The 13143-nt window shown below is 44.5% G+C and overlaps 1 protein-coding gene across 1 annotated transcript in view; it reads right to left on the minus strand.

Moving 5' to 3' along the window:
- Window positions 1-13143, minus strand: part of Ints7 (integrator complex subunit 7) — a 57042-nt gene that overhangs the window by 5984 nt on the left and 37915 nt on the right. Inside the window, exons 11-17 of the mRNA XM_048439401.3 lie at window positions 12198-12437; window positions 10242-10379; window positions 8901-9107; window positions 4617-4811; window positions 3774-3877; window positions 2293-2361; window positions 645-777 (exon numbers count right to left, since the gene is read on the minus strand). Coding sequence (XP_048295358.3) covers window positions 645-777; window positions 2293-2361; window positions 3774-3877; window positions 4617-4811; window positions 8901-9107; window positions 10242-10379; window positions 12198-12437 — 1086 coding nt within the window. The remainder of the gene's footprint in view (window positions 1-644; window positions 778-2292; window positions 2362-3773; window positions 3878-4616; window positions 4812-8900; window positions 9108-10241; window positions 10380-12197; window positions 12438-13143) is intronic.

The following is a 13143-nucleotide window of genomic DNA, read 5'->3' on the forward strand; positions in this document are numbered from 1 at the left end:
TGGTAGACCTCTACCCTAACTCCGGTATCTCTGTAGGGGTCCAGGCCTCCACCCTAACTCTGGAACCACTGTATGTGTGCCGGGCCTCCATTCCAGATTTGGAGTCAATGGTCTTTGGGGGTGGTCAGGAAGGGATGAATTTTTAAAAGTTCCCAAAGTGATTCTAGCTTGGCGACAGAGTTAAGAATTACCACAACTTCAATTTGGTTGTTTCAAAAGAGTAAATAAAACATACTGGTCTGCACCTAGGCAAGTCAGATTTGATCAAAGCTGCCTGCACCTGGACACGTGAGACTTGATATGTTAGTGTGGTCATCAAGTCAGGAGACGGGCTAAGTGCTGCCATGGATGGGTCTATTTAATCCTTATCACTGATACCGTGCTGGCTGAATGCATAAAATAGCTTCAATAGTGAGAGCGTAAAAATCAACAAACAGCCCTGCGACTTCAGAACAGTTACTCTAAGTGCACAGAAGTCCAATGACAGGCACAGAGTGTGGGTTTAGCTAACCTCTTTGTGTGACATTTTTAATTTGCATGTTCCTTACAACTATGTTTTAATAAAAAATAAAAGTGTTGGAGATGTATTAACTAAATATCCACCTTCTCAATGATAAAAACTTAGCAAAACAAACGCCACTTGCCATGTGGGAAACGGGGGCGTATTTCCGGTTCAGCGCCTCCACCTCTTCCAGGACACGGCTGTACACGGCCATCATTCTTCTCTCGTACTCACTGTCTGCATGGGCAGCCCCAGTGGATCCATACTCCTGGAAGCTGAAGCAGAGACCTGCACAGTTAACCCTTCAAGCAGTGATCCCTTCAATACCGCACACATTTGCTGAACATGGTCCACACTCTCACTTCATCTTTTAAACACGGAAATTGTTTCCGATCACAGATGAGGAGAATGACATTTGGAAAAGCGCACCTGCCTCCATTTGTACTACTGTTCACCGACAAGCTGGAATTTAAACCCAAACCGGACTACAAATGTAATTCTTAACTACCCACATCAAGGTCTTTAAATTTGTTAGCATATGAGAAAAAAGATACTGGAGAAGGGGAGCAAGTAACATACTTAAAAGACATCATATAAGAGACAGATGGGAATTCAGACAGAAGAGCGGGCTAACAGACTCGGGGCGATGGCTGAGGGAACGGTGTCAGCACCAAACAAGCAGGAGATTCTGGGACAGAGCATGCTGGGAAAGCTTAGCACAGATTCCTTCCTGTCCTGACAGAGGGAAGGAGCAAAACTCTTGAGTCCTATATAAACTTGAAGAGGGCTATCTGGAAGTGGGTGCAGCGTAGGTGATTTACACCAGGCACACACCCGTTCCTTTAGGTCCTTTCGGAGCTACTACTGATGTGTAAGGCACTCAGCTAGGCACACCAGACAGCGGGGCCTGGGAAGGAGGGATTGTGCCTACAGCTTGGGCACATGTTCCTAAGTGAGAACAAATGCATTCTCAGAGTTAGTAGTGAAGAATGAGACATTGTAGTCACATCTGCCTGACTCCGGGGCTCTGTTCTACACTTTAAATTTCATCAAGAAATAAACATATTACAATGGATGCAGGACGTGGAACAAAAACAGCTGCACCACTGAGACTGACATTCTAACAGACGGGACTGACGACCTGGTGAGCCAAGCCTGTGTGCACTCTCAGCTTCCCTGGCTTCCCACAAGGGTGACGTGCAGAGTGAGACAGAAGGAAGGCTCTCATGGTCGTCTTTAATGAACACGACTATTCTGAATAATTAGTTATTGGGGGAAGGAAAAGGAATTTTTAATAAAGCAAATAAGGAGCATCTTCTGGTTTGGGGAAAGTTCAACTTTCAGGGGCTGGAGAGATGGCTCAACAGTTAAGAGCACTGGCTGCCCTTCCAGAGGACCAAGGTTCAATTCCCAGCATCCACATGGCTGATCACAGCTGTCTGTAACTCCAGTTCCAGGGGAACCAACACCATCATAGAGACACATATGTAGGCAAAACATACACACACACACACACACACAAATGAAGTTCAATTCTGAGTTATTAACTCAATTCCCAGGCACAGCATATTAAGCCAATTTTGTCTCTCAGTTTTCTTTCTAGGTCAATGCTGTAAATGCAGAGGGAAGCAGCTCCTCTACATCTTGTCCTAGCTCTCTGACCCTAGGCAACCAGGAAGAGTTCTCTGGCTCTCTTTTCTTTTCTTTTCTTTTCTTCCCAAAACACTACTGTGACTGATCATTTATAAAATGCATTTGCAATTTTATAAAGCAAGCATCATTCAACTCACCTTGCTGACTCTGGATCCAAAACCAGGGCTTCTATGGCATGAGATATCAGTAAGCAGCTCTGCTGCTGTCTAGAGCAGCGTTAAGTCACACAGGAGAACACACAGACCTGCCTCAAGCTTTCTGCTATCAGAGTATTAAATGGTAAACATGAGCACGGCACTTTTACAGTTATCCACTCCATGATGTAGGGGGCTTTTCCCCTTACAGCGTACACGCTGTCTACACCAGCAATTTAAACCCCTTTCCAGGCAGGGTGTTTCAGATCCCAGCGTGGGACCCCACCCCTCAGGGACTGAACCCCGGGCCCTGTACATGCTGCACACACGCTCCCACCACTGAGCTACCGACGTACCCCCACCTTTAAACTGCTCTCGTAGGGAGCCAGTTGTGCCACACAGTTCTGAGCCTAGCACCCAGGAGAAAGAACCAGATGCATCTGTGTGAGTTTAAGGCCTGCCTGATCTACACAGGGAGTTCTAGGAGAGTCAGGATTACATAGAGACCCTGACCCTGTCTTAAACATTTTTTTTAGGGGGGGGGGAACAATAAGGTCTCAATTCTCCTGCCTAAGCCTCCCAAGCAGCTAGGGCTACAGGCACACCCTTTCATGGCCAATTACAGCCCTGTTGATTTTTACTTTAAATAAAGCAGCACTTCCTGGGTGTTTCAAACAATGAAACAACAATGAATTTCCATTGATATAGGAAAGGGGGGGGGGGGAGGAAAGAAGGAAGAAGGTACGAGAGAGAAGAAAGGAAGCGAGGAGGGCCAGCTGCTGAGTTTTTGTTTGGATGGCACTCAGTTGTGATCTGAGTGTGTGTGCAGACTAGCCTGTATGCACTCCTATGGCAGATGATCCTGAGCATTCATTAAGCTTCAATCAATCAATCAATCAATCAATTAAAACTCCAACAACTACGAACTCACAAGTCTGACAACTTCAGAACAGTTTTCCCCTCTTTCCAATGAGATTGGGAGTTGTAAATAAGAAAAGATGAACGGTTTCCGGAGGATCAAGAGAACAGATGTGCTGGTAGCCATAACCAAGGGGACAGCCCAGGGTTGTTAGCCACAGCCATGTACTATGCTGTGGCTGCTCAAGCGAGCACAAGGTTCCTGGTTCGACTGGCACTGTCCTGAGAAAGGCCTTCCAGAATTGCTGGCTGGTTTCCACCTCCTGGCCCAACCAATCCTCAGTCTCCTTAGCACTGGGGACAACAGGCTTATGCCACTACCCCAGGCATGACTCAGGGCTGTGGTAGATCTTCCTAAGGTGGACTGGACCACCAGGAAGCCAGCCCTTTTAAAAAGATTAAATTTAAGAGTAGAGCTATGTGCTCCTATTGAATTTCTAAGGAAGAAATTACCAATTAATTGTAACAAAATAAGGATTAGCAAATTTGTATTTTTGATTGAGCAAATTTACTCTGTATTTGAGAGAACACGTCAAGAACAAGGTCTTCCGAGTGACAGAGGATACAGTTCCACGTTCCTCAGAGTTGCTGAGTCAGCATCAAAGGATGCCTGATAGAGATCTCGGTACCGGGAAGCAAGGTTTCGGAACTCTTCCATGGATTGCTTCATCTAAAAAGAAGAGGAAAAACATAAAAATTAAAGCACAGAAAACTCATCCTCAGTAACAGTTCAAATAAAAATTGTGTTATCATTTTCATAACTTTATTATATAAAATCAACAAAGATGGCAAAGGAAGCTATACATGCTCACGGTGTGTAAGAATTTGCTAATGACATCTATACATGCTCAGTGTGTAATAATTTGCTAACGACGTCTATACATGCTCACGGTGTGTGATAATTTGCTAATGACGTCTATACAGGCTCACGGTGTGTGATAATTTGCTAATGATGTCTATACACGCTCACGGTGTGTAATAATTTGCTAATGACGTCTATACATGCTCACGGTGTGTGATAATTTGCTAATGATGTCTATACATGCTCACAGTGTGTGATAATTTGCTAACGATGTCTATACATGCTCACAGTGTGTGATAATTTGCTAATGACATCTATATATGCTCACAGTGTGTGATAATTTGCTAACGATATCTAGAAACAAGACACTTGTGTTCCGGTCTCTTCAAGTGTCACTGAGATAACTAATGCTATGACTGACATTCCCAACTCCCAATGTCACTCCTTCTCTTGGGACCAAGGCTGTCTAAACAGCGCATCATCCTAACCTGCCACACAGATGAGTAAGTATCTGACACACACCACTGATTTTAACCGTACAACCTTTCATCTTCAAAAATTTCTGAAATCCAAATAACATCCACAATAGAGAGAAATCAAGACATGCCTGATTGGAGATCCTGCCGCACCTCTGCAGATCATTGCCTAAGGTCATGGCAATTGTGGTGGCGATTGCAGGGGGAGGGCTTGTCTTCAGGCTGTTACAAGTACAAATGAGCTGCGAGAAGGCTTGGAGAAGATCGATCCTGAGTTTTACAAATTCACACTGAAAACTTAGAGGGTTCAGTGGTGTGCTGGCAGCCTGGAATAAAGGAAGAAGTTTAATACAAAGTAACTCGCCACTCTACTCAACCAAATCTAATTAAAATATGCCCAGGAAAAACTGCACTTGAATGGAACATGAACAGACTGTTTCTTGCCTTTTCTCCTTAAAACATCCCAGGACAGCACAACAGCATAACAGTTATCTACACAGCACTTGCTGTGCGAGGCTTGTAAGAAAGCTGAGATGGTGAGAGCACAGAGAACCTGGAAGAGCTGCACCCGTTTAATGGGGGACGCGCGCATCCAAGGACTTGGACACCTGAGGCTGTTTGAACGTCTTGGAATCTGTCTTCCTGAAAGCCAAGGGAGGACTGCATTTGTCCCAGTTTATGCACAGGTCATAGTAACACTGATGGGGAAATACCTACACCACAATGAGAATGACGTAACAACATCAGAGAAACTCACCGTTGTGGCATCGCCTGAAAACCTTGTTGACATTCAGAGGTTCCTCGCTGCCTGCACTTAGCATGCAGCTTGCTAAATAAATTATCACCAAGACACCACCTCAAAAGATTCAAAGACATCATCTCCCCAAATCTTTCCACTCTCCTACCTTTCCAGTCTGTGGTTTTCATCACCAAAACCATTACTAGTGTGCCGAAAAGTTGGGCAGTGAGGAAAGGAAGATAAAGCAGACAGAAACATGCTTCTAGACAGCCTCACTGCCTCAAAGCTGCCTTATAGTCCACAGTAACTTAAAAGAGTTTCTGAGCTGATGCTGTAGAGAGAACACCAGAGAGTGGCTTGTCACACACAGATGCTCAGGAGGACGGAAGCACAAGAGGGAAGTGTGCAAGAGCACAAAGCAGCAGTCACAGAGTGGGTAGGGGTTAAGTCCCAGCAGCACAGGCAGAGCTATCACAGCCTCCAACTGGTTAGCAACTGTTCTAGGGAGAACACAGCAATGTGTTTTCAATAAAAAGCATATACTAGAAATGTGCTCATTTAATAGTAAACAGAGGCATGGTGGGCACATCCTCTACAAGATGGCTGTTTCGAATACACTGATGTGGTTTCTTAGCGCCACCTCACACTATTCTGCTAGCAGGGAAGCTGGGCACGGGAGCTGGGGTCTGGGAGTCCCGATGGCATTTCCATCTGGCTGAGCTGCGCACAATGTCCTCAGTGGAGCTACCTACAAAGGACAAACAGAGCTTGCACAGCTGCTCCTGCATCCTCTATGGAAGCACACATTTGCCTGCACCCTTCTCCAACTGCAAGGACCCTTGTGGCACTGTATGCGACGGAAAAATATCTATCCTCAATATTTGGCTGTATTGACGTTTTCAACCTTTCAATATTTTGTTCTAGTTACAAAATAGCTTGCATCAAGACACTACAGAGACTATTTCAATTGTGTTTAACGTCTTAGGTTTTATTTGCTCTTGTAGTAAGATGGAAGGAGATCCCCTATTTCTTCTGCCTCTTTACTACTACTTGTAAATTTAAAAAACTTATCAATGGGCTCATCTGAGAGATGGCTCAGGTCAGCAGCACTGGCTGCTCTTCCAGAGGACCCATTCACATGGCAGCTCATAACCACCTGTAGTTATAACCACCCAGTCCCCGGTGGTCAGGACACCCTTTTTTAACCTCCTTAGGCACACAGGTGATCCACAGGCATACATGCAGGCAAAACACATAAAATAAAAATAAACCTAATCAAAAATTAGTATTTTTACTTAGTGTGTGTATGCCCTGTATGTGTGAGGTACCCAAGGAGGTTAGAAGGCTTCAGATCTCCTAGAGCTAGAATTACAGGCAGCTGTGAGTTACCTGTTGTGGGTGCTGGGAACCAAACTTGGGTCCCTTACCAGGGCAGCAAGTGTTCTTAACTAAGTTATCTCTCTTACCCTACCTGTTATTATCAACTTACTAGATGCTGAAAATACTAGAAGAGACAGGAGCACAAGTAAGTTTATATGACAGGGATATATAATTGAAAAACAAAAAGCCCTGACATTAAGGCTCTAACATGCATTCTAAAACCAAAGGAGAAGCCAGATGCAGTGATCGGAGAACGCTGGCCATGCTGGGAAGACGGGCGCCTAGGAAGCCACTGTATGAGTTTGTATGCTATGCGGAGAGAAAAGCAGCCTTACTGCGGAACACACAGCCAGGAGCACAGCGCCTGCACGGCGGACATCTGAGAGACACAGTTTTGGCTATGAGAGTCTGACCACCGGCAAAGAGAGAAGGGGACATCATTTACTCTTCTCAACTCTGGGGCCAAACCTTAGATGAGCTGGGTGTTAAGTTCAGCAGAAATAGCAAATACTGGGCACAGTCAAAACTGCCCCAAATACTCCCCAAGAAAAGGAAAAACAAACTTCCTTTCACCCCGGGCCGAGGTAAGCAGTTGGCAGGGTGGTCCCAACTCACTTCAGTAGCTGTTCCCTCCCGACTATTCCACCTATTTCACCATTATGTGAATCTAGTTACCTAGCAGATTCTTTAAAATCATTTTTATTTTCATGTGAATGAGTGTTTTGTCCACATGCATGTCTGTGCGCTGTGTGCAATGACTGCAAAAGCCAGAAGAGGGTGTTAGATCCACTGGAACTAGAATGATAGAGGGCTGGGAGCCACTGTGTGGGTGCTAGGAACCAAAGCTAGATTCTCTGAAAGAGCTGCCAGGGCTGAGCATCAAGACACTGCCTAGCACTTTTTACCACTGAATAATCTCCCATTCTACATGAACTAGAAAAATCAATTTTATTGAGCCAAACCAGTAATTTTACCTTTAAATTTTCTATGGCATTTATTAACCTATCAACCTTTTCCTTCTCTAGAAGGTCAGGAGAGAAGAGCTGCCCTTTGAAATGGAGAGGCAGCTCAGGACTTAGCTGGGTCTGGGGTATGAGAGGGACGCATGAGTGGGGACGAGGGAGGAAGGGTAATGGTCTTTAGATATGCTTGTTTTAAATACCTGACAATCAATTTTAGTAGATCTCAAAGGTACCACACAGTCTGCATAGCTACAGTCTCTCTACGACATTGATTCTTAGTTTCATTTGGCACACTGCTTTTGGGATGGCCCAGGCTTAATAATAGTTAAAATATGTTATAAACATATGCAAATAGGTCCCAGCTCAATATATACATTTTTTTTAAGTCTGTCACAATGCTCTAAAAATGTTTAATGCTGAATAAATAACCTCCTCACTTTTAGGGAGAAATGCCCTTGACTAATACAGAAAGCACTACTTTAGGGAATATGTTATTTAGGGATGCAACTCATTTCAAGAAACTGGTGAAATTTCAAAGAATAAGAAAAATTAAGGACCTCCTTTTTGAGATCTTTTCTTGGTAGACAGAGTAAGCGTTGTAGAGCGTTGATTTGGAAACCACAGAGGATTAAAACAGTGGTGCATTAGAATTTTCAACATTTTCTTTCTTATTATAAAACAGCAGTTCTCAACCTGCGGGTCACTACCCGTTTTTTGGGGTTGAACAACCCTTCCACAGGAGTCACCTAAGACAACTGGAAAACAGAGGTATTTACATTGTGATTCAGAACAGTAGCAGAATTACCATTATGAAGCCGCAATGAAAACACTTTTACCACAGCATGAGGAGCTGCATTAAAGGGTCGCAGCCTTAGGAGGATGGAGAACTGCTGCCAAGCAAGACTTCCACGTCATCACAACGACAAAACACTCACCTAGCAGGCACAAGGCTCCAGGTTCAAGCCCTAACATTACAAAATACCCTGCAAACCTCTACTTATGAGTGGCCAGACAGGATTGGAGAATGTGCCTGTGCCTGGTAGTGGCACTGGGCCAGCTAGTATTTTACCAATTGAGAATCTGGAGGAAGAGGCTATTTCTACTCCACTTAACTTTGTCTGCCCTGATTCGGCAATTGTCAGAATGTGTGGTACCCAGTGCTTTATGAAAACGAAACATTAACTTCCATTAGTCTAAGAACACTAGCAAGAGTCTTATTTCTGTGCACATGTATTATTCTGATAATACCACCAGGTCTCACCAAGTTGTCAAAAGAGAATAACCCAAAGCAGAAAGGATAGCACCCACACCAATCATGACAGGAAGGGACTCACTGTTAAGGAGGCGATCCCTTTGTGGTAGAATTTCAAAGATTCAGCAATGCAAGAAAGTGCTGAACTGAAGCTCTCCTCCTGCAGCCCAGTGAGACACTGCTCGGCATGCGAGAACTCCTTCAAACTGTTCAGCCAGAAGTAGAAGTGTTCCGACGCAACCTGTGTCAGCAAACTCTGGTAAAGCTCTCGGGCCATGTCATGGTTGCCCTAAGGAAGTAAGGGGCCAGAAGTGAGGCTAGGTATTCACACTATTCCTATAGTAGACAGCAAACCCAGAACAAGTCCAAATATCACGGCTCATATTACATAATTCCTTGAGAGAGTCTAAATACTTCTTCAGAAAAACTACATCCAGTTGCTTTTATAACATAACGCCTTAAGTTCTTTACTAAAACAGTTCCAAAGAGAAAACACATGGAGTGAACTGTAACTCAAGTCTAGAACAGAGAAAATGTAAGTACTTGTGTGTCATTCTGCACAAGCTATTGATGGGGCTGAGTTAACTGGTGGTCGGGGAATGTGCGTGCAATGACCCTGCGGTGCCAGCATGCCATGCCATGGCACTGAACATCCGGCCAACAGTGCTCCTCCCTGTGGACGATGGCAGGAAGCGGAGCACTGCTTCCACCACTGTTGAGGACAGCCGTGCTCCTCACTCTGTTCTCTGCACTCTGCCTCAGGTTTCTGGTCTGACTACACTTTGAATTTCTTTAAAAAAATTCAATGATCAGGTTGGAGAAAGAATGGTAGGCCAGAAAGAGGAGGGGGTGGTGGCCCTGGTTCCGACAACCTGCAGCAGTACAGTGTGCACCGACACGAAAGACCACTGCTCATGAGGAAGGTTGTTAGGTGCTTTCCTTTGGCATCCTAAGAGCCCATGAGTAACAAGAACTTCTTGAGAATGGCCCCATGGGCTCAGAGTCTGAACACCTTAGGGAGCGAAATTGTCTGAAGTGATTACAAGGGTTAGGGGTGTGGCTTTGTTGGAGTAGATGTGTAGGGAGTGGGCTCTGATGTTTCAGAAGTCATGGCTCAGTGTCTCTGCCTGCTGCCTGTGGATCGGGATGTAAAGCTCTCAGTTACTTCTTCAGCACCTTCCTGCCTACAGCCACGCCTGCCATGATAATGGACTAAGCCCCTGAAACTGCAATCAAACCCCCAGTTAAATGCTCTTTTCTAAGAGCTGCCTAGGTCATGGTGTCTCTTCACAGCAGTAGGACAGTGGCTAGGACAACTTCCATCTTTACTTGGGTTCTGACTATGACAAGGACCACATCATTTTAGGTATGTGCACTGACATCCCACCAAGCACCATCATTCAGAAGGGAAAGAAGCCCATACCATTCTGGACGCCTGCCTGGCAATCCGGTATACAGTCCACCCACTGGAGACGCTTTCAAGCTGCTGCTTGATTACTGCCTTTACTTCCGCAGACAATGCTTTCTGGCTGGCTACAAAAATCACAGTAGCCAAGCTTACCTAACAGACGACAAGTAAGAAAGACATGTAATTTTACTCAAAGACAAAAGTTAGAGATCACCAAAATAGAACAGAATTTAAGACCAATGACATGGCTAAGCAGGTAAACATGTCTGTTGTCAAGCCTGATGAACTGAGTTCAATACCTCAGACCTGCATGGTGGAAAGAGAGGACTGACTTCTGAGAGACGCCCTTGGACCGCCACACATGAATGTGCACACCTACACAAAGTAACTGAATAAGCATGACAAAAAGGAACAAAATGGGTTCTCTTTTGACATTATTTCATTCATCATTTTTAAGCCAGTAAGCAACCTTTTTCATTAACTCAGAGCACTATTTATAAAGCAAGAAATTAGAAAAAATGCTCACAACTGAGAACAAATAAATTATGATACGCTCACATAGCAAGCTATGTCAGTAAAATGCAGAGAACACTATAAATCACTAGCAAGATGGGCAAACCATGAAAGCTGAATTGTAGCATGACGTTCACATAGAGCTAAGATAAGTAAAGCAATCCATATATCACTTTGGGGCATCTACTGAGGTTATCCAAGTACAGCACACAAAGAAAGACGGAGGAGGAGCTAACGCAGGGCTAACCCTGACCGCCAACTTGTTTAGAATCCCATGTGTGCTGCCTGGTTTACGTCAACTCGATAAAAACTGAACTGGAGGAACTGAGAGAAAGCCTCTATAAAATGCAGGCAGGTCTGTAGAGCATTATTTCAAGTAGTGATTGAGAGGAAAGGGCCAGTACATTGTGGGCAGTGCTATCCCTGGTCTAGTGGTCTTGGGTTGTGTAAGAAAACAGGCTGAGCAAGCTATGAGGAGCAAGTCAGTAAGCAGCTCCCCTCCATGGCCTCTGTGTCAGCTCCTGCCTCCATGTTCCTGCCCTGCTTGAGTTCCTGTCCTTACCCTCTTTATGACAAACAATAAGAAAATGTAAGCCAAATAAACCCTTTCCTCCCCAACTGGCTTTTTGGTCATGGTGTTTCATTTCAGCAATAGGAACCCTATCTAAGGCAGCACGGAACCACATCTCAGGATGCAGCTATAAAGGTGTTTCCAGAAGAGTATAAGGTGAAGGTGGGGTAGATTTTAACTATATAATAATACTGTTTTCTTCTCTTTTGAGACGGGGTCTCTATATAGCCCTGTCTGTCCTAGAATTCACTGTGTAGACCAGGCTGCCCTTGCTCTTAATCCCTAGTCCTGGTATTAAAGGCAGGTACCACCATGCCTGGTCTAGCACTGCTTTCTTCAGCTAAGTTATAGATGCAAATGTTTCACTGTATTCTTTCAGGTAAAATAAATAAATAAATAAACCTTCCAAAAAATCAAACCCCTATGTTCTGCATTTTAAAGTTTCTTTTAGTAATGCTGATAAAAAAAATGAGAGAGAGAGAGAGAGAGAGACGTTAATTCAAATTGGCCATGGCATTCTGCAGAGTAAGAAACCCCGGAACACTCAGCACTAAATGGGATGCCACTATCAAATCTTAGGGCTCAGGGTACCCTTGGAAGAGGAGGCAGAAGAATAACAGTCAGAGGGGACGGAGGCTCCAAGGAGACAACTCTCTACAGAATGTGCAAAGCTCATGTGAACTCAGAGACTCATGGGTCTGCAAGGGCCTTCCACATGCCGAGCACGCGCTGTACCACTGTGCTATCCCCAGACCTACATGATGACTCTAGCCTGCCATCTGCTTGCTTTGCTTTTCAACTAAGGTTTAACAGCAGTGCTGGCATTCTTAAGTTCTCAGCAGACTGGCTCCTAGTCATTTATAGCAGGCTTAAAAGCGATTCTTTACCAGAAGTTCCTGTTGCTTGTCCGTGGCTGATCGTCCAATCACCTTGTAGAGTTCCACAAGGTCACCAAGCATTCCATCACCCAGTACTGGCAGCTGCATGGCAATGGCTGCCAGGCAGTGGCACATGAGAATTCGGGCAGTATCCTGAGAGCTATGCAGTTGAGTTAGTAGAGTGTCGACCACTGACCGGCTCAAATGAGGCCGGCCTTTGGCCAGCTTCACCATACAGTTGAGAGCAATCTGCACACCAAAGAGAAAACGCACTGGTTATTGGCCGAGGCTATTAGTAGAGGGCTGCCTAACATCATGACAGATATTTCATGTTTGATTTCAATGGTGGTCTCATCTCACATTTTATGAACCTCTTAAATATATTTTTAATGGTTTCTATACTTAAGACGAAAATTCCCAGGCATGATAGCACACACCTTAAATCCCAGCAAGCACAAGGCAGAAGCAAGCAGATCTCAGCAGATCTGACACCAACCTGGTCTACTTAGTGAGTTCTAGAGCAGTCATGGCTATATAGAAACCCTGTCTCATAAAAAAAAAAAAAAAAAAGTGGGAAAAAAAAACCTTTTAAAAGACAGACTCTTACTATGTAATCTGGCTGGCTTAGAACTTAACTCTGTAGATCAGGACAGCCTCAAACTCAGTGTGGGCAAAAGGGAATCCTCACTCACTGTAGGTAGCATTGTAAACTGGTTCAATCATTGGAACTGGTGTGGAAAACTCTCAAAAAGCTAAAAATAAATATGACCCAGTTACACCACTCCCTGCAGATGCCCAAAGGACTCAGTATCCTACCCCATGGACACTTTCTCAGACATAGACACTGCTTCTCTATTCACAGCAGCTGAGAAATGGAACAGGAGCATGGTGCATACACGCTACCAAATACTACTCAGCTGTAAAGAAAACGACATCTTGAACTTCACAGGTGAAG

This window comes from Myodes glareolus, chromosome 5 (genome assembly GCF_982192425.1).
Source record: "Myodes glareolus chromosome 5, mMyoGla1.1, whole genome shotgun sequence".
Classification (NCBI taxonomy): domain Eukaryota; kingdom Metazoa; phylum Chordata; class Mammalia; order Rodentia; family Cricetidae; genus Myodes; species Myodes glareolus.